Source organism: Saccopteryx bilineata, chromosome 2, assembly GCF_036850765.1.
Source record: "Saccopteryx bilineata isolate mSacBil1 chromosome 2, mSacBil1_pri_phased_curated, whole genome shotgun sequence".
In the NCBI taxonomy this organism is placed as follows: Eukaryota; Metazoa; Chordata; class Mammalia; order Chiroptera; family Emballonuridae; genus Saccopteryx; species Saccopteryx bilineata.
The window spans coordinates 294,828,555-294,855,908 of record NC_089491.1 but is presented as its reverse complement, the minus strand read 5'-3'; the positions used below and the strand labels follow the sequence as shown (position 1 = coordinate 294,855,908).

At 43.9% G+C, this 27,354-nt stretch overlaps 1 protein-coding gene and 1 non-coding gene across 7 annotated transcripts in view; one reads left to right on the top strand and one right to left on the bottom strand.

The window, feature by feature from the left end:
* PTPN14 (protein tyrosine phosphatase non-receptor type 14) overlaps positions 1 to 27,354 on the bottom strand; it is a 172,624-nt gene that overhangs the window by 72,853 nt on the left and 72,417 nt on the right. For all 6 annotated transcript variants that reach the window (XM_066261371.1, XM_066261369.1, XM_066261367.1 and 3 more), the window contains 2 exons: positions 27,024 to 27,352; positions 13,998 to 14,167 (listed from right to left, as the gene is read on the bottom strand). In XM_066261371.1, the coding sequence (XP_066117468.1) occupies positions 13,998 to 14,167; positions 27,024 to 27,197 (344 nt within the window). In that variant the 5' untranslated portion in view covers positions 27,198 to 27,352. The remainder of the gene's footprint in view (positions 1 to 13,997; positions 14,168 to 27,023; positions 27,353 to 27,354) is intronic.
* LOC136327488 (small nucleolar RNA SNORA14) lies at positions 12,655 to 12,785 on the top strand. Its single transcript, XR_010729691.1, has one exon. It is a non-coding gene; the product is annotated as a small nucleolar RNA SNORA14 (small nucleolar RNA).

Below are 27,354 nucleotides of genomic sequence, written 5' to 3'. Positions count from 1 at the left end.
AACAACCAAGTGTAGAGAATACAGGTTTCCTATATCTGGTATTTTCCAAATTCCTGTGAATAACTATTTCTAAACCATTTTTTTTTAAAATAACAGTGGAATATGTTTTGTGAAAAATTATCAGAATATTAGCTCTTAGGATAATGCTTTCATACTCATAACAAGAGGGAAGCACATTAAATCATGGGGGGGTGCGTATATACATGCATTTGCAACACAAACATCTCTCAGTTTATCATAAGGTGGTCACAGAAGTTTGTTTGGAAAATTAAGATACCTGCTATCTAGAAATGAGTCTTTCTATCTTTTCATTTTCCTTAAAGATGTTGTACTTCTGGTCAGTACTTGGAACCAAGGATTCCATGAAGCAGTCTAAAACAAATTTTTTTTAAAAATACTGATTATAAAAAGAAATCTTAATGTTGTCACAATTTTGGAATTTTATTTGGCTGGACTTTTATTATTGTTTCTCAATTTACCTATTGTTTCACCACATGCAGTAGAAATTGAGAAGTCAGAGAATGGAAAGAGGATTACTAAAATCCAAATAAGAAATTTTCAGTTTTGCAAAATTCTGTTTTAAAATTAAAATTAAATCTATAATATTAAAGTCTGGGAGACTACCAGAAAATGTCTCATTGAAGATTTTATGGTCCTCGAGTAGTATAATTCAGTCAGTTGTAATTTCTTCTTCTTCTTCTTCCTCTTCTTTTTTTTACAGAGACAGAGAGAGAGTCAGAGAGAGGGATAAATAGGGACAGACAGACAGGAACGGAGAGAGATAAGAAGCATCAATCACCAGCTTTTCGTTGTGACATCTTAGTTGTTCATTGATTGCTTTCTCATATGTGTCTTGACCGTGGGGCTACAGCAGACCGAGTAATCCCTTGCTCGAGCTAGCGACCTTGGGTCCAAGCTGGTGAGCTTTGCTCAAACCAGATTAGCCTGTACTCAAGCTGACGATCTTGGGGTCTCGAACCTGGGTCCTCCGTGTCCCAGGCCAACGCTCTATCCACTGTGCCACTGCCTGGTCAGGCGTAATTACTTCTTTATTAAAATGCACACAATGCTAAATTCTTGTACAATATACACATACCCTAAATTTATATATATTATGTAAACAGACATTATATTACATATAGTCTAGTATGCATTATTAAAGTTTAACTAAAAGGCTTACTGTATTATGAAATAGAGGAAATACAACACAACCAAAATCCCTGCAGAACCTTGGGTTTTCCATGGTTCCGTCCAGGACCCCCAGGAATATGTCCACAGGTGTTCTACTTATTTTGAAATTCTTTAATTCCTTCCCAGTTCCTGGACGTCCACCCTGAGAGTCAATAACATCTGTTTACTAACATCAAACACCAACTGTAGCTGAGAAAACATCAGGATAGAGTTGCATTCCACTGAACCAAATTTACGAGTGAGAACCACCATGGCACTGATTGAAATAGATGTGATTCAGGAAGTCAGGAGTAGAGTACAAGAAACTGCATTTTAAAGAATGCCACAGGCAATTCTGAGACGTGCAGATTAAGGACCACACCTAAAGAATCAACAGCCCCCCAATTTCTTCTTATTTTTTTAATAATCATCATTTAGCAAGAATCCATCACCTCTTTCAATAATCCTTAACTGAAATCTGTTTGTCTTCCTCAGACTACACCCCCTTCAAGTTACAAGTCCTGCAAGATTAGTTAACATCCAGTCAGCCGGCCCCTCCTGCTGCAGCTACCCTTGGCTTCCAGACCCTGAGCAGCTGCTCTGACCATCTGTGAGGCTGGGTGGCCAGGCCTCCCTTATTCTGTTTCCTTGCACTCACCTGGTAACCTCAGCACAGTAAGCAGGACCAGCCTGGGCCCTCTGGACTGGATCTGCCCCCTTGCGTGGGGAATGAGGTGAGGGCAGGGAACCTCCTTGGGGAATACATGTTTATAATAACAGTAAATTACTTTTTGCAACTCCATCATTGGGAAGTACTGAAGAGCATAAGGGACAAATGTGAAGTCATCTTCAATATCAAATCCTTTGTCTTTTAAGGCTAATGTTGACTTCTGGAACTCATGAGTCAGTACCAAATTTGTACTCAATAAAGTTTCTACTAACCTAGGGTTTATAGTGATTTGGGCTCTGCTAATCATCAGTTAAGTAATAGACCCCTGGGTGGCAGTGTAATGTCTCCACTTGGCTAGGCTGAAGCACTTCCCAGAATGTTCTTCCACTGGACATTTTCAGTTAGCGACAGCCAGGATTGATTCTTCTACCAGGTGACTCATGCCTACCTGCACAGCTTCCAAAGAAACATAGCAATTTCCCCAACACTTTCTAGTATACCTTTTGTATGTAAAAGGCAAACATTTGAATACCTACTATGATAGGTGCTTTCTGAATGAATCCTCATAATAGCTATGCTACCATTTTCTCCTGATTATCTATAAACAGATGATGAGTTTTGGGAGTCCACAGAATCTGAGCAAAGAACAAGCACTAAGAGCCAGATCTTCTGACTTCAAGACTGTGCTCCGACTAGAGCAGAGTTTTGTTTTTTTTTTAACTACATTTTATTCCTAGCTATTCTTTTCCTTGAAGATTAGGCTGAACACCAGTTCTCTGCTGAGTCCATCAATCATCCAAAACAGACAACACAGTCTGGCAGATACATAACTGGCACTCAAATTTTTCCATCAGTATCTATTTTTCACAGTTGGTCATGGATTTTAAGGATCCGAATCACTGACCTCTTTGAGTTTTCCTTTGCTCTATGGGTTCCTCTCTTTAGTGATCATTGTAAGTGTCTTCTACCTTCTTCCAAACACATGTCCTGGCCAAAAACATTTGTGTCTAACATTGCACCATCTCTCACGGTTTGCTATTCAAGTATCATGTGTCCCACTTGCATTTTAGTTAAACCTACATAAAATTTGCTGGGCTTCTCTCTTGAAAAACAGTCCCACATTTTTATGCTGGTGAAACCTCTACTCACCCTCCCCAGCTGTAGGCACAAGACTGGCAGGCTGACCTTGAAGAGTTCGGCTAGAGCCGGTTGCAACACGTCCCCTCTGTGGTGGCTTCTCCACTTTCAGAAAGCAGGCTCATCATCCCATACTCACACCTGGTAAGCTGACACTTGCTGACATCTTTCTCCTGTGTGTTTCCAGTTTCTCCATTCCCCACAATTCTAAAGGGCTGTGTCATCTGAAAGCTTGGTGCTTCTGCTATGTGCCCAGGGCTGTGGATCACCGATAACATATTAACTAAAACCCATCTTCACATAATGCTCAACATTTAAATGACTCCATTCAAAGAAGTATCTGTTTTCTCCAACCGTGTGCGTGTGTGTGTGTGTGTGTGTGTGTGTGTGTGTTTGGTCTACCCAACTTCCTTCCCTTGGACAAAACCCATCTCTTCCAGTTCCCCAGCCCATCTCCTTTGGTGCTACAGGGGAAGGGAGGGGAGGACAGGGACAGGCAAAGGCTTCCTGGAAGTTTCAATGAATCGTCCCCATAGGCTCTCCCATGTCGCAGGCTTGGGTCACTTAAAACCATTCCAGTACTGGCTTAAGAGCCAGGCTTTTGTCACTATGCAGCTGTGTGGCTATGGGCAAAGTCCCTTTATCTCCCTGGTTACCAGTTTCTTCATCCATAAAATAAAGCAACTGGATTCTGTAATCTGGGGAGGTCCATATCTGGACAGAAAAAACTATGACTCCAGTAAAGCTTAATCTGTCTTGATCGATGGCAAACAACTTTCTCAAGTAGGTTGTGTTTGTCGAAGATTTGGGTGGTATTTTTTTTTCAGCCTAAGGGACATTTGGTACCTTTCTAATGAATAAAACATTTTATGGGTAATCAAACATGACGCAGATATTGAAAGAAATAGAGAGGTAAGCTGAAAAACTGGAGCCATATCTCCATCACATGAAGTCAAATGCAGGGTCATGGCATTTGGCGCTGTGGAGTGAGTTTACATAGAAACAAAGCTTTCAAACAAGGACTTTGGAGAAGTGATACATCCAGCTGAACCATCTACAGTGTCTTGTTGGTGGCTGAAGTGTGAAGACAGCTGGACATGGAGTGGCATAATCTAACTGAGCCAGTGAGGGGTGGGCTGACCCAGTACTGAGAAGCTAGTGTCAGCGGTCACAGTCTAGGGGCCAGGAGTACATGTTGCTGACTGTCACACTGTGGGGAGTTCTGGGACTGGGGCAAACTAAGCAGGGGATGCCTATCTACGAAGCATCCAAATCCAGTTCTATATAAAATGGTCCAGGTGAAACCAAACCCACCTACAGACCAGACTCAGCCCTCGCGGGACCAGTTTATAATCTCTGACTTGACAGGTCCTGCAGTCCCCTGAATTCCTCTGCAGACACTGCAATAGGATCAAACTTGCTACTCTGCTAAAGCTGGGGGGAGGGGACAGGAGGGGGATATGTTTCTCTGGCCAAGTAATATAAAAGAGTCAATTTATTTAACGATGGAACCTCTTGCTTGTGAGTAACAGAACGTCTATTAGAGGAAAAAAAAAAAAACATCCTTTTTTAAGACAATAAAAATAATGCCCATTTCATCAGGTCCGAGTGAGCACCGGAAATCGCTGGAGTGACTTAGTGCAGCCACTCACACAGCAGTGCCAGCACTCCCGTCACTGCTATCACTATATTGTATCAGGTGATGGGACATCAACGCCGTTCTTCCACGGATCCCCGGGGAGTCCCAACATCCTCAGGCCGGGGAGACTTAGGTCTTGCACTGAGTCAGCCAACAGCCACACCATAAAGCACAGAGAAGGGATTCTGTACATTCTAGCTCCTCCTGCTGCTCAGGCAAGGTGGGCCAAGTTCATGTGTGAATATACAGCATACCTGTCACTTTCTTCCTCCCTCCCACTCACTGGGCCCCAACCGAAGGTCCCAGCATGGAGATTCCAGAAATAACATGGAGCAGAGACTTCTAGCATATCTACTCCCTCTGCCTCCCTCTTCCCACAAGGTTTTTGTTTAAAAACAAAAATCCATTATTGAAATTAAAACACCATTCCCAATCCCACCCATTATAATGATACCCCTACAAACCCTAAGAATCACTTAGAAGGAAGTGAGTGTCTGTAAAAACCTCAGAAGACATAGCTGGCGTGCTCTGACATGACAGAACACCTCCTCCCCAGCTCCTGTTTGTTCCCCCCCTCCCCTGCCCTCCACCGAAGGTAAACACTGCCTGTGGGATCGTCATGTTCTACTCAGCTTCTGAATAAACAGAATAATCAGAAATTCTAATCCATGCTCTGCTATAAACCTTTAGCCTCTTATGGATCAAATGTTGAATCATTTGGAATCAATAAATGAGTGAATGAACAAATGAATGGATGTGTCTTTGAACATCAAGGGATACAGAAGGATAACATTAATACTCTGGCTTAAGAAATTTATGTAGTTCTTTTCAGAATGCCTCGACAGAAACACATGACTGCTCTTTGCTTTTGAGAAGTTCAGAATAGGTCATCAAATTTGAATTAACCATCTGATTAAAACGAGATCATTTTAACACTTTAAAGGCAAAGGGGCTTTTTGGAAGTGCTACTTCATCTATTTTTTTTTTAATAATTTTGCTTTACCAATTAAAACATACAAAAGTACATCTTGCTTTATAAAGGCTGAAAATTAAATGTCAGATACATTAAAGAACCCAAACATTCCATAAAAGCTCCCTTTAAAACATCAGTGATGCCTCTGGTGTATTTCCTTTTGAAATTCTGATTTTCCCCCTTCATTTACAAGGCGCGTACACGAATAATAATGTCAAATGATGTTACTAAAGAATACTGATTTATTTTACTATTTGATTTCTCTCCGCTAAAGAGAAAGAATACCAAAGAAACACCCAGGTTATGTGTAAAGATTAACTTCATTTTATTTATCTATACCTCATTGCTCCAGTACAGTGGGGTTGCCTCCATAGCTAACTACCTCCCCACGTATCTTGCAAACTATATCTTTCTCCTGAGGGGTAGGGGGTGGGGGAGGTGGGACAAGAAGCATCTCGATGAATTTGGAAGACTTGCACAATGACATAGGCACCAGGGTGTGCTCTTGATTTAATTAAAACAAGTACAAACTTTGCGCAGTCCTCTTCTTCACAGTAAGATATGAGGAAATCCTGGCTGGGGATTGAGGAAAGCTAATCAACTGGCTTCCCTACAGGAACTTAAATTAATTTTGTAACAGCTCCACAGACTCTGTAGGACTTTCCAGTGAGTCAGGTCCAAGAGCAGACATGGTTACCTGGACCACGTATCTATTTTCATATTTGCATAGATAGTGAAATTTTTATTTTTGTTCCCCTATAGGTCTTTTGTATTTACTTTTTCTCTTTGATCACACCCATCACAGTAGACTCAGATCTACCCAATTGAGAGCAACTCACAAGGTGACAAGACAAGCAGAGGTGGATGAACAGGTGGATGGAGGAGGCTGTAGGCAGGACGAACTCCATGATTGGCAGAGTCCAGTGAAAAATGAAAATGTAGGACCTGTTGTTAAAAAAAATTTATGAAAAACTTCAAAAGGGCAAGAGCAGGGCAGTAAGCCAAGCATAGGGCCCTTCTGAGCACGGGGCTCTGAATGAACCGCACAGGTCACCAGTCCATAAAGCTGGCCCTGGTCCTGGAGGAAACTTGCCAGGCTTCCTGGGTTCCAGCGAGCTTTCAGGACAAACTCAAACAAAGCTCCGATAAATCAAACACACGCCAATGAAATAACAGCTCCTTTGAGACACAGCTCTTTGGGGGAGTAGGGAGCATGCTGAGATCTGCTCACGCTCACCCTCCTACCAACTCAAAATATCTAACACATTGAATAAAGGTTGAAATAAAAATAATAATAAGGCAGCTAACATTTTCACCAACTAGCTTCTTTTTTGGGAAAGCAATTCTTCCTGCCTTCAAGATTGCTCAGCTGATTCAAGATAGCCCTTTTTCTCTATCATCTCATCACACATTACATTAACCACACGGAATAATGTCTGAGATTAAGTCCCAGTATCAACAGCGTCTTAAAATATCTAAACAAGCTGGCAGGAACAACTGCGTCCTCAACCATTGACAGAGAGGAGAACACATTCCCATTGAGCAGCGGGAGCCGGCCAGGGGAAGGGTGGGCGGGTCGCAGCACATTCTGTTATCCACAAGGCCTCGGACCTGGGGCCGGAAGGAAGTCCCTGTTTCCCAGCCCACGGGGAAACTTTCAATTGCCATTCAGATGGCACCACAGAAGAATAAAAGAACTCAAAAGAACCGGAGGAATGAAATAAATGGTGGTTGTAAAAGGAAATGGAAACCGTGCCACAATGAGAGCTTTTAAAAGAAGACCCTTGAAACACTGGTCAGACACCGACTTATGGAAAACGGCAATCAGGGCAGATGGCAAGAGCCAAAGTGGGGACGGCATGGGGATTCGTAAGAAGGGGAAGGTGAAGGAAGCTTTTGGAAGGTCATTAGAATTTCATCCTGAAATCTATTACAGTTTTTAAAAATTGTTTTTAAATCAAAACACCCTTTGGCCTATATGGGGATATTAGGCTTCACTTAATCTGGCTTTACCATCAATATGCCATTGGTCCAAAAACATGTCACTGGCAGAAACAGGGCCCCTAGCAAAGTCTAAAAACCTAAGGACCTAACTCCTTTGTTGTTCACCATCACAAAGAGATGCTGTCACCCTCCTTATGGTACCTAAACAACGCCCTGAGTGACACCTTACCCAGACAGGAACACATTTAACACTGAAGAATGTCCCCATACAATCCCATACAGAGGTTAAGCATTTTTTACATCTTTCCGGGAATAAGTGCAGGGCAGTGTCACCTCGCAGAAGAGCACAGAGGCTTACTTCCGGAGGCACTGGGAGCTGTACAGAAAACATGGAGGATGGAGGGAGCCTGGGACAGGTCTCCGGGACAGGGAGTGTCAGCCAGGTGTGTGAGAGTGTGCTGAAACTGTCCCTGGCGTGCGGAGTGACTAGGCTGGGCACAGCAATGGCCCCACTGCTTTGCTTCCATACAGAGCTCCCCGTCAGCACGGCAGACAGCCCCACCTGATCAATGGGCTACAAACCCATCCCAGATAAGAAGGAAAAGTTACCTGACCCCATCAGGACAATTCCAAGCCCCTTTGTAGAAGGCAAACATACCACTGCACGGTGAGGAATGCAAAGACAAACACATTTGGGCAAAAGAAAAATGTCCCAGAATTAATTTTTTGTAATAACATTTTTTTAAAAATCAGGCTGAAGCCTAAATTCCCTCCTCAAAAATCACTTTTTTTCTTGAACAGTTGTCTCTTTAGTATTGGAAAAAATAAATAAATAAGCTCAAGAGGGACTTCCTCACTGGAGAAAGACTTGGAAAAGCCCCAGACTTAAACTAAAAGCAGTGATCTTGGCCAGGAGTTCTCTGGCTTCCCCTTGCTATTATTAAGTATCCTTCTGTTTGACTAAGAATTTCTCCACCTTTCACAAGCCATCTTTTTTTTTTTCTTTCTGTGTCCAGAAAAATCTGAAAACCATGTGTTTATAATGAGCCTGTTGCTACGCGAGTGATTAAAACACATTACAAAAATCTTTCCTTCGAGTCAGGAAGACGAACTGCTAGCAAGAGCCCCTTCACCGAACAGACGAGCTGGCAGCAAAAAATACGAGAAGCAAAGCAAAATGGAAAAAAAAAATTATGGTGGCCTCATCCCGTGAGTCATTTTAACCAGAAGTTCTGGGAAAACTAACATTTTTCAAGCTCCAAGGTGATGTGCCTTACAGTTTGGACTGGGGTTAACAAACTTTTTTCTTAATCTTGGTTTCATGACTCACCCTCCATCTGTCTACTAGGGTGTCCTTTTCATCAATTTCTTCACAATTCTGTAAGAATGTCGAGAGATTTTTTTTTCCTTTTATGTATACTCCTGTGTGTATTCTCCTTTTGATATCTTTTGTCTTCAAAAGTGGGGCCTAAGTTAATCCATTTCTTCTCCAACTCAGTCATAGTATCTTGGCTGATTTTCCTGCACTTATCAAGAGATCTGTTCTTTTTTAAATTTTTTATTGATTTTAGTGAGAAAGGAAGGGTGAGAGAGAGAGAAAGAGACAGGAACTTCAATCTGTTCCTGTATGTGCCCTGATCAGGAATCAAATTGGCAACCTCTGCACTTTGGGATGATGCTCTAACCAACAGAGCTGTCAGGCCAAGGCAAGAGATTTGTTCTTCAAAAGTCATATGCAGGCGAGGAGACAAGACACAGAATGTCAAAGTTATTGTCAGAGAGAGAGAGAGAGAGAGAGAGAGAGAGAGCTTCTCAATCTTCTAATTTAAAAAAATCTGGACTTGATCATTTTAATAAAGTCCATTGCCTTCTTAAACGGTCTGTAACCAACAACATTCGCAAATTTGTGTTGTGTTGTATAATCTATTAGTCTGCAAGTTTTCAAGGGTGGAATTGTCTGGAGACAAGAAATGAGATACATGCCTTTTAAATATATTTTCTTTTCATCCCTATGTCTTTTAATATTTAGGGGTACACACACACATCAAATAAACAAGCAAACTAAAACCTAGAGTATTAATTCTAAACTATTTGTCTTTATTTAGAGAGAAGAAATAATTGGTCCTAACTACGGCTATAGAACCTGTTTCACTCAAACAGAAGTAGCCACACCATTGCAAACATGTGTTGGGTAAAAACAAGTTTGGTTGGCTCCAGACAAAGACTTATTTTTTAAGTACAGATGGTCGAATGGTTGCCTCCTCCTCCGAAGGGTTTGCCCACAATGAAAGACAGATTTCTACTTCTAATCTATGCAAATATCTTCTTCTGTGGGCATCATAATGACTGTTTTGTGTCAGACACAGCAGATCCCAGGTGCTCTCGGATGCCAGAGCCCATCTCCCACCTGAGCCGCCTGGTAAGTCAGAGAACGGCGGCTGGCTGGAGAATGAGTCACTTACCCTCCTCTTTCTGTGAAACACTCCTCTGGAATCCCGCCCCAACCCCCACCGCTTCTAGACTTTTCTGCCTGGAAGACATTTTCAACATTCACATGGGACCCCAGAAACGGCTCAGATTGCCCCCTTCCCCAAAAGGCTCCTAATGACTCTGAGTAGCGTTCTTCACCTTGAAATCTGCTCACCTGTTCGCCTCTAACGTCAAATCCAGAAACACTGAGCATTTAAAAATACAACTCTGTCCAAACCAAATCTCCTGGATACTCGAGTCTCTATGCTTATCACCCGTGGCAGGTCTCGCTGAATCACACCTGAGTCATTGTTGGTGGCCCTCAACCTGCCCAAGTGTTGTGTTACTCCTGTTTTCTTTCCTCTCTCCCTCTACAAATTTTTCCTTTCTTGGCTTAGACTACTTATCTTCCCTTTCTCCATCTCCCCAAGTTAAGTCTTTGATCTGCTCTGACACCCTTCGGCACATTCCAGTTGTAAGGTCTTCCTGGGGCAACAAAAATTCCTGCAATGCTGAAACACACACACACACACACACACACACACACGCACACACACACAGTGCGTGCACACACAGGACACTTCACGCAAACCCAGCTCCTAACTGTAAACATCCTTTGCCATAGAAAGGTAATATCTGAAATCTACATAGTTTAGTTCCAATGTTTAAGTCTGAAAAGGTCCTTCAAAGTATTAAATTATCTTTCTCAGTTTTTCTGAACAAATAACAGTAACATAGCTGGCTTTGGTATCTTGTGTTGCAAAACACTCATTAACCTCCTTATCAAACAACATCTTAAATAAACCAAGCTAACGGGGCAAAAATAAATTCTAAAGGAAATGGAAGTCCTCCCTAATCTCCAGCCTCAATAACCACCGCCCCCCAAATATTCTTACTCTTTACCTCAAATTTTAAGATCTAAACACTTTTTGCTTGGTTTCAGCTTCTGAATGCAAATATTGACAGTCAAATCATGCCGCCTTACTTTTACTTGCCTGGAAAAAAATCTAGACTGTAAAAAGCTTTAGAAGTTAACTAATTCATGATTCCCAAGTATGGGTGAATATCAGAACCACATGAGAGAAATTATTTATTTTAAACAACCCATCCTCCTGATCTCCAGCCTTAGACATTCCAGTGCAGACTTCTGGTACAGCCCTAGAATCCGTGTTTATAATAAATACTTCAGGTAATTGTGATATAGTAGGTCTTGGTCTATTCCAACATCCTACCCAACATGGCAGCCTCCTCCACAGGATACCACACGGGTTATCCACTCTGTGCCAAGTCCTTCCAGACACAGGGCATCTTGCCCTTCCATGTCTATTTCACTTTCATGTGGATTTAATTATTAGAAACTGTGTTCTTACGTTAAGCCAAGTAACCAACGTCTTTCAGTTCCTTGAACTTCACTCATTATCAGCCCTAATTTTGAGTTCCAGAGCGGACACAGAATTCCTTTCTAACAAGTCTTCAAATACCCTCAGGCACCGACGGCATCCTTACAAGACCCATTTTTCTAAGCTTAAGCAGCCTTATTCCTTCAAATTCATCAAGCACATTTCCTGAGTCCCTTGCCATTTCAATAGTTCTTCCTCAACAGCAGAACTTACAGAATAAGTCTAAAGTAACAACACTTCATTTTTTTTCTCACAGATGACATTTTTTTTTCAATATGCATTAATTTACAGTCTGCATTTCATTCTTGTTCCTCACTGCCTTGCATTTAGTGGTGCGAGAGCCACAGATCAACAAGTACTTACTGACCAAATACTGTGTTCTTAACTGTGTCAAGTACTCAGCAAGGATTCAAAAGCCAGCAGAAAATCGCCCAGTTTTGAAGCGTAAATAATTTCTTGCTAAGAACGGACTTAGATAAGTGAAATAACATGAAAACCATGGATGACAATATCCAACCAGGGGTTTCAAATGAATGGCACCAGAGCGGCGGAACACAGGCTTTCTGGGTTAGACTGTGAGCTGTCTCATGGTCTCTGTTTATAGACATACCACCGACTTATCAATAGTTTTTGATTAAAAAAGAAAAAGATGGAAGCTTTTTATTCCCTCAAAACGTATAAAAAAATTCAAGTACGTCCTTATTTCAGAGATTTAAAATCTAAGAAACCTCACATGCGGTCATCACGTTGAACTCTTTGTTCCCACATCTCGGCAGCTCACGAGCACGGCCACCCAAGCACTCTGAATGCCACGGCCCAGGTAAAAGGCGAAGATCAGAGAGTTTATGTAATTCCCTTTATTACTGAAAATTACCGTTTGATGAGAAGTCACCCCCCCCAGCACACGTTAATGGAAAACTCTTACCAATAAGTGAACTACACTAACTCCAACAAAAATGAATTTGTTTTCATTCACAGAATTGCAGATTATCAGAGCTGGAGGAATTTAACCCTACAGATACAGGGGAGCTATCATTTAAAGGACGGCAGGTGATTCTCTCCAAGAACAAGCAGTCAATGAGCGGGAGGATGGGACCAACCCTGGGGTGGGGGTGGGGGGTCTCCCATCTCCTGTTGGCATCCTGTCTCCTCTTATTTAATCTCAGACCATCAAAACTCTAGCCCTCCCAGCAAGCTCCTCAACTCTATTCCCATCTTCAGTTTGCTTCTCAATCCTCAAAACCAAAGTCTATTGCATTCTTAAACTCTCCTGGCAGCTGCGCCCCGTGCTGCCAGGATATGAGCGGATGCTACAGAATTGCAGGGCGTCCAAAGGGCTGTGCCTCCCTGCTGGCGCGGCCCCATTTCAGACCTGCGACATCACCCCCCGACATGCACAAGAGCAGATCGCGCCCCCAGAGCCACGCGCTCTGGATTTCCGAGGCAGACTCATTTGCAGCAATAGAAGAGCAAGTTTGTTGGAGGAGAAAATACTTTTAATTTACCTACGTTGCTCAGTTTCCGAAGTTAAAACTGAATCGCAATTGGGGCCCAGAAAGGATAAAGAAGTGATGTTCTATTTCCTACTATTTCTTTAAATTCTGTAAGACATTTTCTGTGCTCAGTATGCACATGTGGCCAGTGCCTGCCGCAGTTGACCGCGCCGGCCTCACAACATCCGAAATAGGACGTGGAATCCTACTCGCTTATGTTTTAGGAGGGCGGAGACAGAGGTAATTCACTTAGTGTTACATAGACTGATGGAAAGAATGCTAATTTGGGTTTGACACTGAGTTTCCATGTCCAGGTTAGTCACAGATTAGCAGCATTAATTTTGAGATTTCTGAATCTTAATTTTCTCAGTAAGATCAGGTAACACCACCGGCCTCTGGTTGGTTTTCTGAACATGAAGTAAGAAGTCTGCAGTGTCCACCACCACTCTTGGCATGAGGAAGGTTCCTCCATTAATGCTGGCCTTAAGTGTAATCACTGGAATTTAGATAAATTTCCTATAGTTTTAAAAGTAGTTGCAAATACATAGCTCTGTTAGAAATGTTTTAACCTTTTCTTCCTTTGGAAACGCTATAATTCTGTTGTAAGACCTTGAGAAAAATATTTTTTGGTTAAAGAAATAAAAGCTATCTTTCTAGAAAAACAAAACAAAACAAAAAAACACACCAAAGTCTGAAGGTACATTTTATGTGTGGACATTTTGAGGGAAGGAGTAGACTACGTTGTCAACAGGTGGTTCATTCTTTATTCAGTTCTAGCATATTTTTCCCACAGTCTCCAACTAACACCTCCATGCTGCTAGGCACAAAACTCTACCTAAGGATCACTGTGGTCTTCCCAGCATTGTAGGGAACCACCCAGGTTAGCTGCAAACAAAAATTCTAAAGCTGAAAAGCAACTGGTCAAGAATCCCACCTGTTGCACCCTTTCTCTTACCACACACAAACACACACACACACACCACACGCACACACGCATACACGTACACATACACACACCAGCCAGCTCATCTACCTCATTTGAAACCTCCCAGTTCATCCACACCCTTATTTGGAATGCGGGGGGGGGAAAAAATGCACCTACCTTGTGGCCTCTTGCTGAAGCCATGAAACATTTGGCACATAGAACATGACTCCGAAGAAAAGCAGAGGCTCATTAGCGAATTTGTCCAGATGTTTCTTCAGAGGTTTCTCCAGCTCCACCCACCGTGCTTGCTGGCTCTTGCTGAGAAACCAAAGGCCAAAGTAGTGTGTCTAGATAAAAGGGAAGAACAACATCAGCTCATGCTTACAAGGGCCTTCCCAAGACCACACAGGAAACAAGACTTCGGTGGCTCACATCAACTTTGGTTCCCCAGCCCATCCGCATGGATTCAGCTTTTACTTTCTAGCTCGGGAACAAGGTAAAAAGAAACCATATGTACATAATACTGTGATCCACACAGAGGATCCAGAGGCAGTCTCCACACCCACTGCTACTCTCTGGGTATGTGGGTACCGATGCACCCAGGTTAGGTCACAGGGGTGGTGCGGGGTAGGGACCACGCTGACTTGTCCTCCAGTCAAGGCTGACCTCCCTGTGGCTTCCGAGTACCTCGGGATGTCACCCACAGCCCTCTGACCAAGGCGAATGCGGTTCTCACACCTGCTGCAAAGGAACAAGGGACTGATCACTCAATTCCTCAGAAGCTTCTGCCAACTGAGAGCTTCCACAGTGTCGGATATTTTCATCCAGGACCAGATTTTAATTGAAAACTGATTCACTGCTTTTGACCTTTAATGGAGTCCTTTAAAAAAAAAACACATCACCTCGACCACTTCACTATGCACAGACTGCGGCAAACCTCTCCCCCAGATGGAGCTGTCAGAGTGGCAAGGTCTCCTCTGCGCAGCTGCCGCAGGGGCCCCCGGGCCCCCCTGGCTGATGAGGGTGGGATTTGACAGATGAAAGTGAGATTTTCACCCTTAGACTTGAAGCCTCACCCAGTTCAGTTTGGACAACGTGCTAAATGATTAAAACAGGTGCTTTTATGCATCTAACCCTGTCTCCGTATTAATTATGTGCAGATTTCAGGATTAGTACAACAATTGCCAACGAAATAGATCACTGCTTTTGAAGCATTCTTTTCTATTTCAATTATAGCCTAGAATGCTTTACAGCACACCTGGAAATCTGCCTTCAAAAGGATGTTTTTATTACAATGTTTCACTTCCAAAGGCATTCCTGTGCAGATGTTCCCCCTCCAGCTGGCTGCCCCCTCCACCTTGCTGTGGTCCAAACCTTCGTAAAGTTTTGACTCTGACTTTACTAGAAAACCAGACATGTCCTTGCCTTCATAAAGCTACAGACCCAAATACTCTGCAGGATGTTGTTAAAAGATACTTTCAGCCCTGGCCGGTTGGCTCAGCAGTTGAGCATCGGCCTGGCGTGCAGGGGACCCGGGTTCGATTCCCGGCCAGGGCACATAGAAGAAGCACCCATTTGCTTCTCCACCCCCCCCCCTCCTTCCTCTCTGTCTCTCTCTTCCCCTCCCGCAGCCAAGGCTCCATTGGAGCAAAGATGGCCCGGGCGCTGGGGATGGCTCCTTGGCCTCTGCCCCAGGCGCTAGAGTAGCTCTGGTCGCGGCAGAGCGACACCTCGGAGGGGCAGAGCATCGCCCCCTGGTGGGCAGAGCGTCGCACCTGGTGGGCCTGCCGGGTGGATCCCGGTCGGGCGCATGCGGGAGTCTGTCTGTCTCTCCCCGTTTCCAGCTTCAGAAAAATACAAACAAACAAACAAAAATACTTTCAGATGGGAGCAGTGATTGGATCCACTTTCCTCCACGATGTTCCAAAGGGCAAGTTCACCCCACAGGTCTATGCCTTTCTTGAACAAGAAAATGCCCACAGAGTCAAGGTCCTCTTTCTAGCAACTAAGGCAAACTTGCTTGAGCAAATTCGGACCCTGTTGTTTCTTTCCGAGCCTCAGTGAGTCCATGAGCTGTTCTAGGTGACTGATGATGCAGAAGAAGTGAAATGTGGCTGCATCCAAAGAAAAGACTTAGAAGTCAGTTCCTGGCTCTGGCAGGTTGGCTCAGCGGTAGAGTGCTGGCCCAGAGTGTGGAAGTCCTGTGTTCAACTCCCAGTCAGGGCACGCAGGAGAAGAGCTCATCTGCTTTTCTACCCCTCCCCCCTTTCTCTCTCTCTCTCTCTCTCTCTCTCTCTCTCCCCATCTCTCTTTCTCGCCCGTCCCCCCTCTCTTCTCCTCCAGCAGCCATGGCTCGAATAGTTCGAGTAAGTTGGCCTGGGTGCTGAGGATGGCTGCATGGCCTCTTCCTCAGGCATTTATGGCTCTGTTGCCAACCAACAGAACAGTGGCCCCAGATGGGCAGAGCATCACCCCCTAGTGGGCTTGCCAGGTGGATCCTGGTCAGGGTGCATGTGGGAGTCTGTCTCTTTGCCTCCCCTGCCTCTCACATAATAATAATTAAAAAAAAAAATAGAGTCAGTTCCCCTCCCAACTCTTGCACTCACTGCCTTAGTAATTGTGGCCAAGGTACAGAGCCTCCCCCAACCCGTCTGCCTAGTCATCTCAGAGCTTCTTCATCTGTAAAATGGGGGTGATGAGTACACTGATCACCCCCAGGCTCGTAGGGGTGTAAATGAGGTGACGCTGATCAGCTGTGCATTGGGGGGGGCACATGTTAAGTAACCACTTCCTGAATGGCGCCTTCTACTGCTGCTGCTGCTGCTGCCATCGTCCCCTCCCCATGGGAAATAAAGCAGGTAAGCCTCAGGAATCTTTTTCATCAGCACTACTGGCAACTATGAACCACAGAATTAGAAAACAGAGGTTTATCTGGAACTAAACGAAAAAAGGCAGAGAAACATCAATGCTGGAAAGCCCATCAATAACATATAAAACTAAAAGGTGTAAGAAAAGATGTAGTCGCGAAGCAGTATGTCCCAGGGATTTTCTTTAGAATCCGATGACAGGTGGTGGGACATGGGACATCAGTCTGATGCTGTCCTGGGGGGTCGATGATGTTGGCTCAGGCAAATCTTAAAATGAGGTAATCTGGATACTTAAGAAACTGTCTGGAAAGGAGCCACAGGGATTGGGCATTATGACTGAGTGCCTTGCAGGACTGTGGTGCCGTGGAAGGGTGTTTTGGATGGCTAGCAGTGAGTTTGCATATAATAAATGAGGTAATATATGTAAACAGTAATGCGCGATGTAATAATTATTTTAGTTGGAAAAGAGCCCCTTTATGAGCATGGGTGGAGAGAGGGAGGGCAAACCTGACAGTTACTTAACAGGCCAGCCATGATTTATTATCCTTCACTGGAAACAGTCTTGACATTTGGGGGGTATAATTTTATGGGCTGTACTTCATTCAAATTATAACATTCACTCAAATTAGTAACATTCAAATTATAATGGGTGCACAGTAAGTGCATAAACATTCTGCAGTTAATTTTTCAAAAGAAAATTTAAAAAAATAATTTTTTTTTACTGCTCCGATGTTTTCAAGGCACTATAGTATTTTAAGTTTCCTCTTCTCATTCCTGCCCCCCCATCATTCAACCAAACCTGATAGCTGCCCCCAAGAAAACCCGAGAACATTCCAGAGCGTTCACATACACACCCACATGTATACACAGATAAATGCACATGCAGGTGTGTACACTGAAAGGGGGGATGATGAAGTACAGAAGAAATAATGGTATGTCACAGACTTGAACCATCATAATACCAAGCTCTAAATAACAAGGCAAATCACTTATAATGCAAAAAACACCCCAAAATACAAAAAAAAAACTCATTTATGGCATAAGATCTTTTTTTCCTTGTTTCAACACAGCCTTTTCCATAGGACACATGTTTCAGGGTAACTCATTTTGCAATTTATCCGTTAAAATAATTATAGAACTACTTTAAAAATGGGGTTTCCAGTGCTGGTTAGAATTAGAGGAAGCAGGTAATATGGAGAACAGAGTTCCCACCTACTCCCAGCCAGAACAAACTAATTTTAGAAGTGCTGAGTTCAGTTATCAAGTAGGAAGCAAAGTCCATTCATAAGATTCCCCATCCCCACCCTGTTCTGTGAAGCTATGCCCAAAGTAACCTTTTCCTTTCCCACCCCACTCCCTCATTCTTATTCCAGCTCTGTCCCTCCTCTGGGGTATTCAGTAGAGGGGGGGGAAACCATCTCAAAGTTCTTCTTCTGCGCTATTCAAGTTTACCATGCAGCGCAAGTTCATTCTGCTGCACAAGAAATGGAATCAGAACCTAACAGCTCACTTGAACGAACACGTGCATCAACCAACTTCCTGGGTATTAGCCAAGGGACCATTATTCCCATCAGGCCCAGCGGGGACCAACCACACCAGGCCTATTCACAACTGACACTCCAGCTAAATATTGGAAGCTGAGCCTCACTGCTGAACATCGCCATGTGGGTGAGGAGAAGGTGGTGGATATTTCCCTTTTTACGTCTCCGGGTTTCTTTGCTCTGCTGCCATGAATTCTGCAATGCATGCGTTGCAATGATGAGAGAAGACAGAAGAATCAACTCCCAGGGAGAGAAACCGCATTGCTGAATCGGTTACCAAAAATGCTCCCCTAAGAAACACCGCAAGGGAGCCACATGGAATTGTCATTTTCAAGAGTAGTTTCCTAGTTGGCTTGGTTTGGAGTTCTGCATTTTAACAGAGGAAGCATATGTGTTTGCATGCGCTCAAAAAATATGCTTGTTTCTTCAGTGGTAAAGTGATGTGTGAATAATTTAGTGTCAAGGTAAGATCTCACTTTTGGTATCATGAAAAGACTGTAGGGAATGAGGCTCTTTAAAAACAGTCTGGAGCCTGACCAGGTGATGGCGCAGTGGATAGAGCATTGGACTAGGATGCAGAGGACCTAGGTTCAAAACCCCAAGGTCACCGGCTTAAGCACAGGCTTATTGGCTTGAGCATGGGCTCATCACCTTGAGCGTGGGGTAACTGGCTTGAGTGTGGGATCACAGGCATGGCCTCATGGTCACTGGCTTGAGCCCAAGGTTGCTGGCTTGAGCTAGGGGTCACTTGCTCTGCTGTAGCCCCCTGGTCAAGGCACTTATGAGAATGCAATCAGTGAACAATTAAGGAGCTACAATGAAGAATTGATGCTTCTCTTCTCTCTCCCTTCCTGTCTGTCTGTCCCTCTCTGTCCCTCTCTCTGTTTCTGTCACCAAAAAAATAAAAAACGTCTGGAGCATTCTTGATTCATTGTTCATTTATCTGTAGGGATGGTGTCATCCCCCACATTGGCAATTCATAGGAAAAGACTTCTTGAGGGTTTTCCCCCCAACTTTGCCACCAAAGGCACAGCTTTAATGCTATTGGTAAGGGTTACAGACACAGCCTTGGCAATTCCTAGGGATTTAATCCATGATCTTATCTCCAGTATTTTGAAGAGTTAATCATCCAGAAGCAAATATTTAAAATTTCTTGCATTAAGTTGGCATAGGTTGCCTGTAGTACCCAGGATTTCAGTTGTAAAGTTAGAAAACAGACAGGTGGTATGCCTACATATAAAACATACAGGAATTATATAAAGCACTAAAACTTCACTGAGGCATGGAAAATCATTCTAAAGATGACTATTGGTAGACGCGGACACTGCACTCCACACAATTACATTCCAATGGCTTTGGAAAATAAGCCACTGCACATCAGCTGGATAATGAAAAAAGAACTTGTGTGTAATCAACCTCTGCTCTGGGTAGGTCTGGGATTTCTACAGCTGACACATCTATAATCAACAACTGTACCATCTTCATTTTCCTTGCTAGTCTCTTCAGAAAAGTACAGGAAAAGAAACTGCACAGTAACATAGCCCCAAGAAGCAAATATCAGAACTGAGAAAAAGCATACCAAATATGCAAATAAAAAAGATGTACATGTTAAGACTCTAGAAATGATTTCACCTACAATCTCTATGAATTAAAAATAGACATTGGTTTCAATTTACCTTGCAGAATTGACATTAAACTAATAAGATTTCATATTATTGTACAAAAACAAAAAGCAATACAAATTCAAAGACCAGAAATCTTCTGAGTAGACTACTTTCAATCGATTCTGATTAAGTGTTGATTATTTCAGTCCACTGCACATACAAACATACTTGGATGTGGTTAAACAGGCTACAAAATCCAGCAAACGCCACTCTTATCTGACAGGGTCAGGAAATCAGGTGTTCCATTTAATCAAGCACTCCCATAGTCACATTTAAGTTACCAATTCCCAAAAGACTGGCACAAAAGCAAACCACAGGAATATCCTTAAGGTTAAGTTAGCTTCTCTTTGATGATAGGAAATACATGTTAAGATTTACAAAGTCGAGCCATTATGAAAGTAGTAAAATATGGGCATCTCTACCGTAGCTGATAGCTTTGGATAAATTAGCTTTTAGAAGAACATAAATCTACAGAAGAAAAAGGGAGATAAATAAGAAGATAATCACCTATGAAATGATTTTGGATTTTTTCTTTAGGTTCTTTTACTAACCAGGGTTCCTAGTTTGGCTTTGGAGAGACCCAGGAGTTATCGAATTCACATTCTCAAGAATGCTGGACTTCCTAAGAGAACAACAGTTCTCTATCTTCATAGGCTTTAGCTGCGACGAGTATCTTGGGTAACTCTGTTAAATTATTTAGCCCTCCTCCATGTATCATTGTTTAATTATAGTCAAGATCATCCCCAAAGGAAGTGATTCTAGCATGCTTTTACATTTTATTAGAATTCCTTGTATTATTTATTACTGTTTGCATGGCTTCCTTTGCCGTTCTTAGAACAGCACTGTTTGGTAAGAAATATAATGTAAGCCACGGATTTAATTTTAAATTTTCTAGTAGCTAGGATGAAAAAAGTACCAAGATGTAAAATTAATTTTAATAAATTTTCTTTAAAATTATATAATCAAAATAGGATGGTTTCAATAGGTAATTACATAAAAATGACTAATGAAATGTTTTAACTTTTTCCCCAAACTAGGTCTTTAAAATCCGATGTGTACTTTACACTTCCTGCACATCTCAGTTCAAACGGGCACACTTCAAGTGCTCAACAGCCACATGTGGACAGTGGCTGTCACATTGGCCAACACCATCTGAAATGAATAATCATTGTTCCAGTAACTGAAAGATTTTTGGTTCCATGTGAGATCACTGTTTGTAATCATGAGAAAGCCATTTAAAAATGAAGCAAGCGGCCTGACCTGTGGTGGTGCAGTGGATAAAGCGTCGACCTGGAAATGCTGAGGTCGCCAGTTTGAAACCCTGGGCTTGCCTGGTCAAGGCACATATGGGAGTTGATGCTTCCATCTCTCTCCCTCTCTCTCTCCTCTCTAAAAAAAAAAAAAAATGAAGCAAGCAGACTTATAAAAGGGGGAGAGACCACTCCCTGAAAATTTGGTAGCAGAGTCCAGATAGCGTGTGTGGAGTCCTGGAGAGGAGACCGCCATATTGAAATACAGACAGTTACCTAACCACCCTGTGCCAAGCACCATCCATACTCTGTCCACTGTGCAAAAACAAACTCGTTCATTCTCCCTAAGAATCACGGCAGTTGCTACTATGACCATCTCCATTCACAGAGAAGAAAACTGAGGTGATCCAGTACTTAGATAAGTATCCAAGATGGCACAGCCAAGAAGAGCAGCCAGGATTCCAACTCGGGTTGTTTATCCAAGCTCATGTGCCTAGCCACTAAACTCTGCTTTCTCTCTAGGTATTTATTTTTAAAACATGAGAACCAGCCATAGGGCCACATTGTTTTAACTATAATATTTCTCTTCACCTAGCTCAGTGATTTTTCAAACTGTGTCGGTGAGGCGGCGAAGGAAGAAAACCAGGAAATGGAACGTCCGACAGCCCTACCGGGTGCAAAGAGACTAGCTCCATGTGATACATTAAAGTTCCGCCGCAGATTTCATCTGGGGGAAAGAAAGGCGTGAGATCCATTGATGCAAATATGTTGTGACTGTATATTATTATAACTCTAATTTTCTGAGCTTCGACATCTCTTAAATCTCTTCCTTTAAAAGAATTCCTGGCCAAAAGCTAAAAATTAAAAATAATTATTTCCCCTAAGGAGTTCATTTTCTTTCCTCTTGCCAGGATTATTGTTATGCCTACCTAACTAGCACCTCTGCTCCTCCCCACCTCACAACCCCCATCCTTTCCTGCTATTCAGCTCTTTCCCTAACATGACAGGTGATCACGACAGGCTCCGCCTTGAAACCCTCTGATGGCTTTCCATCTCACGGCAGTGACTTATTCCCCAAAAGATGTAAAGTGTATTTAATAGAAAACTAAAATAACTGAAAGACTGAATTCAACACATTTTTTTTTAATCTCCAGAACTTACAAGGGTATTCCCCAAAGCGTTTATAGCACAGCCCCTTTTCTGCCTCCAAATCCCTGGGGATCCGAACGGTGGAGTCAGCCTGCCTGGGTTAACACCAGCCCAGTGAACGCAGCCAGGACACCCTGCACTGTGGTCCCATAGCCGTAAAACTCTGCCCTTCCCTGACGCTTCCACGTGCTTTCCTGTTTCTGTGCCTTGGCACGGGCTGTTCCCTTTGCCTTGTTGCTTGTTTTTCCTATTCTCTAAACTCGAGGGTTTCTGAGAGTAGGAACCCTATTATATTTAGCTTCCCTGGGCTTGACTGTATTTGCTGTCCCTAGAAACAACTTTGGGGAATAATGGTGTTAATGTGAGTTCATGGATTATAGCAAATGTCCTCCTGTGTTTGGGGATGCTGACAGTGGAGGAGGACCTGATGATGGTGGGTTGAGGCTGGAGGTACACAGAACTTTGCTTTCCTCCTAATTTTGTTGTAAACCAAAAACTGCTTAAAAAAAAATAAAAGTGCCCTGGCCGGTTGGCTCAGTGGTAGAGCGTCGGCCTGGCGTGCAGAGGTCCCAGGTTCGATTCCCGGCCAGGGCACACAGGAGAAGCGCCCATCTGCTTCTCCACCCCTCCCCCTCTCCTTCCTCTCTGTCTCTCTCTTCCCCTCCCGCAGCTGAGGCTCCATTGGAGCAAAGATGGCCCGGGCGCTGGGGATGGCTCCTTGGCCTCTGCCCCAGGCGCTGGAGTGGCTCTGGTCGCAACAGAGCGACGCCCCGGAGGGGCAGAGCATTGCCCCCTGGTGGGCAGAGCGTCGCCCCCTGGTGGGCGTGCCAGGTGGATCCCGGTCGGGCGCATGCGGGAGTCTGTCTGACTGTCTCTCCTGGTTTCCAGCTTCAGAAAAATACAAAAATAAATAAATAAATGTATCAAAAAATAAAATAAAACAAAATGATCTAACAAAACGAAGTGGTAAAACACAAATTGAAATTAAAGTAGGAGAAAAATCAAAATTAATTTTCCTATCCTAACATAAAGCTATCGTCAAGTTCAGGATTCACGTACACTATAGGGCACTTCCAATGGCAAGGACAAATATCCACCACAAGCTGGTTTCCAAACTTTGATCAGGACTCCACATGTTGTTATATTTTGGATGGATTGCCACTTTCTCCTCTAAAGCGCCATCAGCTCCCTCTGGAAACTGACCCCAATACAAAGCCACGTGAGTGGAGCAGACCTGCGTTGCCCCCTCCTGCTGCGGCTGCTGGGTGGAGAGTGCATTCCTCCCCGAGGTGTGGGTGCACAAAAGAACCAAGTATTAGACTGCTCTGTCTCACCCTGCAGCTCAGAAGTAGCTACAGGGTTGCTTCACAAAAGGCCATACCTTCCATGTCATCTGTCACAGAACAAAAGCGCACAATTAGAAAAGAAAGTGATGTGCTCTAATGTGGATGCGCCCGTTTGGGGCACGTCAAAATAAAGCCGGCATTACACGGCAACCACACCTCAGCATTAGGAGATCAGTCACACTGCCACACACACTTGACAGCAGAATGTGGACTTCACGGCTTTATCCTTTGTGACAACACAGTTGTAGGATAATCCGGGGTTGACCTTTGCCTTCTCACCACCAGCAACAATGGTCTGCTGAGAGTAATTATTACCATCCACGTCTCCAAGACACGCCTCACCTTGCACCTTACACAGCAGCTCTACCTGCTGATTTGCAGAGGTGGCTTTTCAGTCCCCAAGAAGGTACCTGCCCTTTCAGATTCTTGGATCTGCAAAAATCCAGTTCCCCTTGGCCTGGATCACCCTGCCTTCTTTTCCACCTGTGAACTCCTGTGTATCTTCAAGTCCCTGTTCAAAGAGCGAAGGTTCATTCATCTTTCACTGAGGCTCCCTCTCCCCCTGCCAGGGCTGCGGTGGTCAGTGGTGCGCGCCAGGCACGGCACATCTGCGAGGGAAGCGCGGCTGCCCCTCCACTGCATCGCGGCGTGGATCACGCTCAAGCTCAATTGTTAATTTAAACCAGAGGTAGTCGACCTTTTTATACCTACCGCCCACTTTTGTATCTCTGTTAGTAGTAAAATTTTCTAACCGGTTCCACAGTACTGGCGATTTATAAAGTAGGGAAGTAACTTTATTTTATAAAATTTATAAAGCAGAGTTACAGCAAGTTAAAGCATATAATAATAATTACTTACCAAGTACTTTATGTCAGATTTTCGCTCAGTTTGGCAGAATAAATCTTTATAAAACAACTTACTATAGTTAAATCTATCTTTTTATTTATGCTTTGGTTGCTCTGCTACCACCCACCATGAAAGCTGGAACACTCACTAGTGGGCAGTAGGGACCAGGTTGACTCTCACTGGTTTAAATGCTGGACTCCCCTACTCATCGGTGCATATCTGAACGACAACACTGCACCTTATTTTTATCTTCATGTCATCAAGTCCTAAAACAGCGCCTGACACCTTGCGGTTGATCAAGATTTTCTTCAATGAAAAGGACTCTCCAACTGGAACAAGCACATATTACCAGAGAGAGCGCTACGCATTTCCTACACTGCATTTCTTTTCATATTTACAACAGCCCTAAAAGGAAAGTAAAGTGAGTGCCGTTATTCCCATTTTCCAGGTGAGAAAACTGATGCCCAGAAGTGTAGTAACTTTTCTTACCTAACTAAAAAGTGACAGAACTATGACTTGAACTCAAGCCTAACGCTTCAAAACCTGCGCTGGTAACTACCCAACCACATGCTATATGCCTCCCAGGGTGTGTGAAGAATACTTATTTACTCTAATGTGAGTTACCGGGAATACTCAGAAGTAAAACCACTGTGTAAATTTTTAAATGATCTATAACTTAAAATTTTCCTGCCCAAATGATCTACACTATTAAGGTTCTTCCTTTAAAAGAAGAACACACCTATGTTTAAATATGTATACCCAAATGGGTTACTGATAAGCAAAAAAGAGCCTGCCATCAACGAGCAAGGTCAAAATGTGTTTCTTCTACTGTGTCAGCTACACATACCTATTGGGCAGGACGGGACGGTCTCCTACACAGGAAAAATAAATTTCAAAGGAAGACCTGACCTCTGAAAGCAAAGTATAAACATGAAGACCAGCAGGAGACAGAAGTGTTCAGGCAGAACAGCCCCCAGAGGATAAGAGTGAGCCTGTGGGCCTGACCTGTGGTGGCGCAGTGGGATAAAGCATCAACCTGGAAGTGCTGAGGTCGCCGGTTCAAAACCCTGGGCTTGCCTGGTCAAGGCACATATGGGAGTTGATGCTTCCAGCTCCTCCCCCCCTTCTCTCTCTCTATCTTTCATCTCTCTCTCTCTCTCTCTCTCTCTCTCTGTATCTCCCTCTCCTCTCTAAAATGAATAAATAAATTAAAAAAAAAGAGTGAGCCTGTGGAAGACGCCAAGGGGAGAAGAAGACCCTCTGTGACCCCAACTCCTATGTGCACATGGAGAGAAGGTGGATCACGAGGGGATCAAACACCACTAATCAATTACTTGCAACAGGTACCCCGCCCCTCTTCTCCATCACCTTAAGGCAGTGGTCCCCAACCTTTTTTGGGCCATGGACCGGTTTAATGTCAGAAAATATTTTCACGGACCGGCCTTTAGGGTAGGATAGATAAATGTATCACGTGACCGAGATAAGCGTCAAGAGTAAGTCTTAGGCAGATGTAACAGAGGGAATCTGGTCATTTTTAAAAAAATAAAACATCGTTCAGACTTAAATATAAATAAAACAGAAATAATGTAAGTTATTTATTCTGTCTCTGCAGACCAGTACAAAATGGCCCACGGACCAGTACCGGTCCGCGGCCCGGGGGTAGGGGACCACTGCCCTAAGATCTTAGGCAATGATGCCACAGGGCCGAGGACAATTACAGAGCTTTTTCTGTCCTCCGTAAGGCTTGAATCTCAGAGGGTTACAGTCATTTCAGCCCTGGCAACCATTCAACCATACCACCTTACCCACTGGCCAATATGACACATGGCTCTCAAGACACAAATGCTTGTGTGGGTTACTCACCACGTCTCTTCTCTGGAATGTCTGCAAGCCGGGAAAGTGCAGGGCTTGCCTGTTAGAAAGGACATACTGCCCCAAGGGACAGTCTCCTAAAGAGTGAGGACACTACTGTCTTGGTGGCCGGCCCTGGGTTTGTCTAAAGCCCAAAGCAGTCCCATAGACAATACAAAGCAAACAAGAGTCAGGAGGAATCTTAAAAAGGAACAAAACGCCTATGTCCCAAGCTCCCACAAAATGCCTCGCTGCTTAGACTCACTCTAAATGCTCATTTTCCTTTCCTTCCCTTTGAAAAAGGAAAACATGGAAACAACGAGCAAAAATAAAAGTAGCTGCCTCCACCCCTGGGTGAGAGTTCTCTCCTCGATGTGCAGCTGGAATGCCTCAGCTCCTGCGACCCACTCAGCTCTTTTCAAAGCTCTGGCGAGGAGAGTCTCTCATTTTCAACTCCCCCAAAACCTCCTCACCAGCGGGAGCAAAAGGGAGGTCGCCACCCTGGGAAAGCTCTAGGTGGTGTCCTTGCCTCTCTGCTCTGAAGGTTTTAAGAGGCAGGCTAAGTATAATACGATTCTTTCTCAACATGAGGCTGAGGCTAGAGAGCATGGCAGGCGTCAGGGAACAGGTGGCTGGTCCTTCGGGTGGGTTCTCGCTCACACACACACCACACAGCACCCCTGCCTTACCTCTCGCAGCTCCAGCCTCTGGGCCACAGCCTCCAAGCATTCCTGCCCCGTGCTTTCCACCGACAGTGTACACTCGATAACATTGCTGTCCAACAGGCGGATCCGGGTGACAAAGCAGTTCTTGCTCAGGACGTTGTAGCGCCGTGTCCGGCGAAGCTTTAGGCCAAAAGGCATGGCTCTGTGGCCCTGGGACGCCTCCCTCCTTTCCTGGCGCCCACGCCTCTGAGATGGCCTTAGCAGTTTCCGGACCGGGCGATGGCACTACCAGCCGTGCTCCTCCAGATGCGGGAAAAGGTGTCCATGCCCGGGTGTGGCACTCTGCAGGATCACT